This window comes from Quercus robur, chromosome 11, assembly GCF_932294415.1.
Source record: "Quercus robur chromosome 11, dhQueRobu3.1, whole genome shotgun sequence".
NCBI classification, from domain to species: Eukaryota; Viridiplantae; Streptophyta; class Magnoliopsida; order Fagales; family Fagaceae; genus Quercus; species Quercus robur.
The window spans coordinates 16,110,385-16,116,384 of NC_065544.1; the positions used below are offsets into that span (position 1 = coordinate 16,110,385).

Sequence of the window (6,000 nt, forward strand, 5' to 3'; positions counted from 1 at the left end):
AGAATTGACAATTCAAATAACAGCATATATCATTATATCTGCCATGGGCATTGACTAAGAAGCTTTATGGACTCTTTCGGAGTCAAAAGATAGATGAAAGCCCCAGGCAGAAGGTATTGAAGGGCTTTCATTGTAAAACTTAAAAGGCCATGATTTTTGTTTTGAGATGAGTTATGAGACTCACAGTCATAATCACTTAACAGAAAGTTCTCAATGAGAATTAAAGTAGTGCAACAAACAAATTTTGAGACCCCCAAATCAAAAGTTCAATTGTTTTTCAAGGCATTTAAAAAGCATCTCAGGTAAATTTCATTTTTGGTCAATTATGGGGATTTGGGATCCAGTCTTTTGCAGGGTTTCTTGTTTTGGTTGGTTCTGTTCATTTGTCAGGTTTGATGTAATTTTTTTTTCTTTCCATGATTTTTCTATTTTCCTATCATGGTTAGGGTTTTGTTTCATGCATATAAATGTGTAATCTTTTGACTTAACTTTAGGGTTCAATAAGTCTTGGAGTATTCTGCAGCTCTTTTTTTTTTGGTCTGGTTAACCGAAAGAAACATTTCACAATGTATGCCACTGTCAAGATTAAAACATTCTTTGCCATCTCCACCTTCAACCTTGCCTGAAAATTTGAAGGAAGCAAATTCTTTGGCTTAAGGAATCATGTTTCTAAGAGGTGCATTTAAAATCACTTAAATTGTTCCAGGCGCATATAATACAAAAATCAAATCTCTCCATGGACCTTTTACAATGTTAAGGTGCAGGTTTCATTTACTATGCAAGTAATATACAATTTCTTGTGGCATTACACATTGTTAAGTACATGTTAAATTTTAAAAAGGCAGGGGAAATATTGGGGAATCAAATGGCTATTGGGGAAGATATAGTCTTGTAAAACTCAAATACATTTTCCTCATGGTTGAAAATTTTCAGGGGATAGAAGAAAGGACTACCTCTCCCTTTGTGTACCATTATATGAAGCAGCCATCAAAGGTGACTGGAAAACTGCTAATGATGTCATTAACAAAGATCGTGATGTTGTTCGCGCTGGGATAACGAGAAAAAGGGAGACTGCTCTGCACATTGCTGCTGCAGCAAAACGCACTGCTTTTGTAAAGGAACTGGTTCAACGTATGGAAAAAGATGACCTAGCCTTGAAAAATAAAGATGAAAACACTGCTATTTGTTTTGCTGCCGCATCAGGAATTGTGGAAATTGCTATGGTGATGGTGAAAAAAAATAAAGACCTTCCTCTGATTCGAGGTAATCAAGGAAAGACACCCTTATACATGGCAGCTTTGTTTGGACACAGGGATATGGTCTCATATCTATATGATGAAACTGATTTTGAAAGCCTAACTCGTGAGGAACGAATTAGCCTCCTTCTTGGTACTATCTCAGCTGATTTATATGGTATGATGCCCTTATATCTATATATTTCTATGGCATGAAATAACCTTCCACAATTGCCTCACCCATATTGCATTTTGGAAATGAATTTTCGTGCTATGGCCTCTTGCTAGTCGGCCCTTTTAGAGGGTGCTCACTTTGTCTATACAAGGCTAATGGTGCTTATTTAGTGATCACAAGGAAATGAATCTTTGTTTATTGCACTGAATAAAAAGTTTTTTGGCCACTAAGCGTAATTCTATCAACTATTGAAAAATTGGTAACATTTGTGCATAACAAGTTACTTGATTCTCTAGTTTAAAACAGGTTTTTCTACAAAAAAAATCCTCCAAGACTGTTAAATGCAATGAATAATTAACCATGCGTGCACAATGTAGTGATTTATTTTATTCATTTGTCCCGTATTAATGTATTTCTTTGAGAAGCACCTTCATTCTGTGTGAAGGCTACATAGATAGCTTAAACCATAAAATCGTATTTATCCAATTGGGTTATATCACACCTTAGTTATTTGAATTAGAAACCTAAAAGTAACTTAATAAAATTGTCACACTTGGTTTAGATGTAAGACAGTTCAACATGCTTTGCATCCTCTTCTTAGTCTCCATTACACCTGAATATCTCTAAGAATAAAGAGGCAGTTTATAACTCTAATAGTGAACCATTGTGTTTTGTGGACAGATCTAGCTTTGAAAATATTGGACAGAGACACATCATTAGCCTTTGCTCGAGATGCGAACAATGAGACAGCCTTGCATGTATTGGCTCGAAAGCCTTCAAGAATTGCCAACAACAGTCAGCTGGGAATCTGGAAAAGATGCATCAATTCATGTTAGTATTTTGAGCCCACTCAAAATCTCTTAGCATATACTATTTGCTAAACCTTGAAAGTGTTGGGAAAGTACACTTATGTATCAAGGTGCGGCCACTTTATATAGGCAAATACACTTAATCAGTATCCACTCTACACCTTAAAAATCCATTTATACATATTCCCTTTGTCATTGAGATCATCTTAAATGCCTTAGAAAGTTCAAGGTTATAAAATGTTTTATTTTTAATCTCCAGTGGCTGATTTGTGTTTCCCCTAAAGTTATCTAGGGTCAACATGCGATTTCAGTTTTCTTAATAAATAATAGGATGCTGTAAATAAGTCAATTGTTATTTTGGAATAAGCATCTAATTTAGTTTGCATATTTTCTGTATAATGACATATTTGAATCAACATTAATTCTACCTATAGGCTTCAAAGGGATTTATCATGAGGATTTGATGCGGACGTTAGCCCATCAACTAGTCAAAAAACTCTGGGAACATGTTCTACAGCAGCAAGATTCGGAGATTTCAAAACTAATTAAAAAACCTTCGAGACTACTCTTTGATGCTGCAGAATTAGGCAGTCTTGAGTTTCTGATTATCCTTATTCGCTCATATCCTGATCTTATATGGAAAGTTGATGATAATAATCGAAGTTTGTTTCATATTGCTGTTCTATATCGTCACCGGACCATATTTAATCTAATATATGAGTTTGGAGCAATTAAAGATTTGATAGCAGCATACAAGGATGGCAAAAATAATAACATTCTGCATCTTGCTGGAAACTTGCCACCTCCTAGTCGACTCCAAATTGTATCAGGAGCTGCCCTCCAAATGCAAAGAGAGCTATTGTGGTTCAAGGTAAATAAATAACACAAATTGATTTATAATTATTGATATTTTTAATAACTAGTATATTTCTTCAATGTATTCGGGTTGATTGCATATAACAGATTTGCAAGTAATATTTTGCTGATCTGCCGTAATTCATAAATTTTTTGTAAGTTTGACTTGGACCTTTTTGTTGATTATGTTGGATTTGTATAACTTTAATTTAATGACCATTATAGGCAGTGGAAAAAATTGTGCCACCTTCATATATTAAGATGAGGAATTCAGAAAACCAGACACCTAAGGATCTGTTTACGGAGAAGCACAAAGACTTATTAAAAGAAGGGGAGAAGTGGATGAAGAGCACTGCAACTTCATGCATGCTTGTTGCAACACTCATTGCAACTGTGGTATTTGCGGCAATCTTTACTCTGCCAGGAGGAGATAATAATGACAATGGTGCTCCTCCACCTCTAGAAAAGGGTGCTCCTCTATTTCTAGAAAAGAAGTGGTTTCTGATTTTTGTCATATCAGATGCAGTAGCGCTATTCTCTTCCGCAGCCTCAATAATAATGTTCTTGTCCATTCTTACGTCACGTTATGCTGAAAACGATTTTCTTGTATCACTACCTGCAAGGTTGATGTTTGGACTGTCGGCACTATTTGTCTCCATTGCTACAATGGTGCTAGCCTATGGTGCAGCCATCTTTATGATCTATGATCATAAATTTGATCGGGTTCCTATTGTTATTGCGTCTCTTGCTGGTGTCATAGTCGCATTATTCGCTTGGCAACATTTTCACCTTTGGGCTGATACAATCCGATCAACATGTTGGTCTAGGTTTCTCTTCCGACCATTCAAACATAGGCTTTACAATTGAATTTTAGTGGAATCTGCAGAAGTAGTCCTTGTGGGAGTAGCCATTAGTTTGTTCCCTTATAGTTGAGGTTTGTACTTTTTATTTCTTATTATGAATTGTTCCACTGAATTATGCATTATGTTATTTTGTCTTAATGAATTTTTTATAAACAAAAGTACTTGGTCTGAGTTAACGAGTAATATTTTCTTTGGGCTTTTTAGTTGTTTTTACTATACCAAACACTTATATTGTTTTTTTTTATTTATTTTTTTTTATTTTTTTATTATTTATTTATAAAAAAACACTTTCTTATACGTTACAAGGGATATAGTATAGCCACATGGCACATGCCTTGCTTTCTATATTTTACTGCAATAGATCAAAAGGGCATGGGGTGATCATGAGTCTAGTTTTCAATTGATAACAACGCTGAGAATTGAGGCCCTTAGTAAAGAGGCCTGTGAGCTAATTTACACTTGAAATGAATATCAATTCGAGCTTGCACAAATTTTCTAAATTGATTCACGCCAAATGAGATATTAGGCTGTGTAAATGTTAGATATTGCAATGCACCAACTATGCTACAATGTAGAGAAGGATCGAAGAGGAGGTTACCATTGCGTTTACTGAACTGAGTTGCAGGAGCACAAGGAGTATTGCAACGCTTGTAGTTGAAAATATTATGACGTTTTAAGAGATTAGAGACATAATTTTGCTGGTGGACATATATACCTGAAGGAGCCCAACTGATGGATTAAATTGTCAATGAAGGAAATATCATTCCCTGTAAGCAATAAGGTAATGGACTAATGGAGTGACCATTGCAGTGGATGAATAATGACGGGAGTCAGCAATAAATCCATGGAAACCATGAGTTTGAATATGAGAGGTGAGACGCTCAAAGCTAGCATGGGGTGCTTGCTTGATAACATTTTTGGATTTATGAAGTTTATCAATATGATTGGGGTTATCAGATCAACAAAGCTAGGTAATTGAGTCATATAGACCTCTTCCTTGAGAACTTTTAGCAAGAAGGCATTGGTGACGTCGAACTATCGAAGAGACCATTGAAATTGGACAACAAGTGATAATATGATGCAAACAATAGCAGGCTTGATGATTGGGCTGAATCTTCATCAAATTCTAGGCCAAACTATTGACGATAACCCATAGCAACACATTAGGCCTAATAACAAGCAATGCTACCATTAGAGTGTCTTCTTTTAACTTGTATACCCAGTTGCACCCAACAAATGGCTAAACTCCAGGTGCCTTGTTTTTCTGAAGCAGTAAATTTAGCATCCATAGTTTGATGCCATTGTGAAATATATCTTAGAAGCAACATGAAAAGAGGGAGGCTCGGTGTTTAAATAGTCAATGATAAAAGAGCGAAAACATTTTTTCCTCTTGGAAAATACCAGAACGGATTTTCATAGGATGTGTAGGTAATGGAGGGGAAATTGGGAAAGGTGTGTTTGAATTGTGTAGGGAAAGAGGTGACACTGAATGTGGAGGAGAGAAGATGGCCCTGGGTGATGTAGAATAGACACTACATGCTGACCTGGAGTAGTAGGGGCGTTAGAAGTCATAATGCAAGATCAAGGGAGTGCCAGTAGAGGCCATCGGGACGACAGTGTCGGAATTGTATGAAAGTTGGCAGATTGAAGGAAAACGACATTCTAATCTAGACTTGAGTTTCTAGCATCACCTAAATTTAGGCAAATTTCTTTGTTAAGGCTCCTAAAATAGTGTTTTTGCTATTTATAGTAATATTTGATTTTTTTTAAAATAATTTTTAGTTTAAAAGTTAGAATAATGTCCTGTTTGATTGGAATGACCCTTAGGGTCAGTAGTTTATAATTTTGCATTTAACTCAATTTTATTATTTTTGGTAAAATTTAGTATTTTGCCATTGAATCTCGTAATCAGTGCGAATTAGGGTTTCAGATGTTTCTTAATTGTCCTAAGGTTTTACTTTCTCAGTATTTATATGTTTTGTAGCCATCAAAGACAAATTAGATTATTATCAATAAAAATACAGACTTTTGTCAAATTTTTTCTCTGGTGGATTCCAGTTTAT

The 6,000-nt window shown here is 35.4% G+C and overlaps 1 protein-coding gene across 12 annotated transcripts in view; it reads left to right on the forward strand.

The window, feature by feature from the left end:
* The window catches only part of LOC126706523 (ankyrin repeat-containing protein At5g02620-like), a 65,709-nt gene extending 61,601 nt beyond the window's left edge, over positions 1-4,108 (forward strand). For 6 of the 12 annotated variants that reach the window (XM_050406041.1, XM_050406039.1, XM_050406043.1 and 3 more), the window contains 4 exons: positions 934-1,413; positions 2,092-2,241; positions 2,654-3,090; positions 3,300-4,108. In XM_050406041.1, the coding sequence (XP_050261998.1) occupies positions 934-1,413; positions 2,092-2,241; positions 2,654-3,090; positions 3,300-3,941 (1,709 nt within the window). In that variant the 3' untranslated portion in view covers positions 3,942-4,108. The remainder of the gene's footprint in view (positions 1-933; positions 1,414-2,091; positions 2,242-2,653; positions 3,091-3,299) is intronic. The other 6 variants (XM_050406029.1, XM_050406034.1, XM_050406038.1 and 3 more) reach the window with 5 other exon arrangements.
* The last annotated feature ends 1,892 nt before the right edge of the window (positions 4,109-6,000 follow it).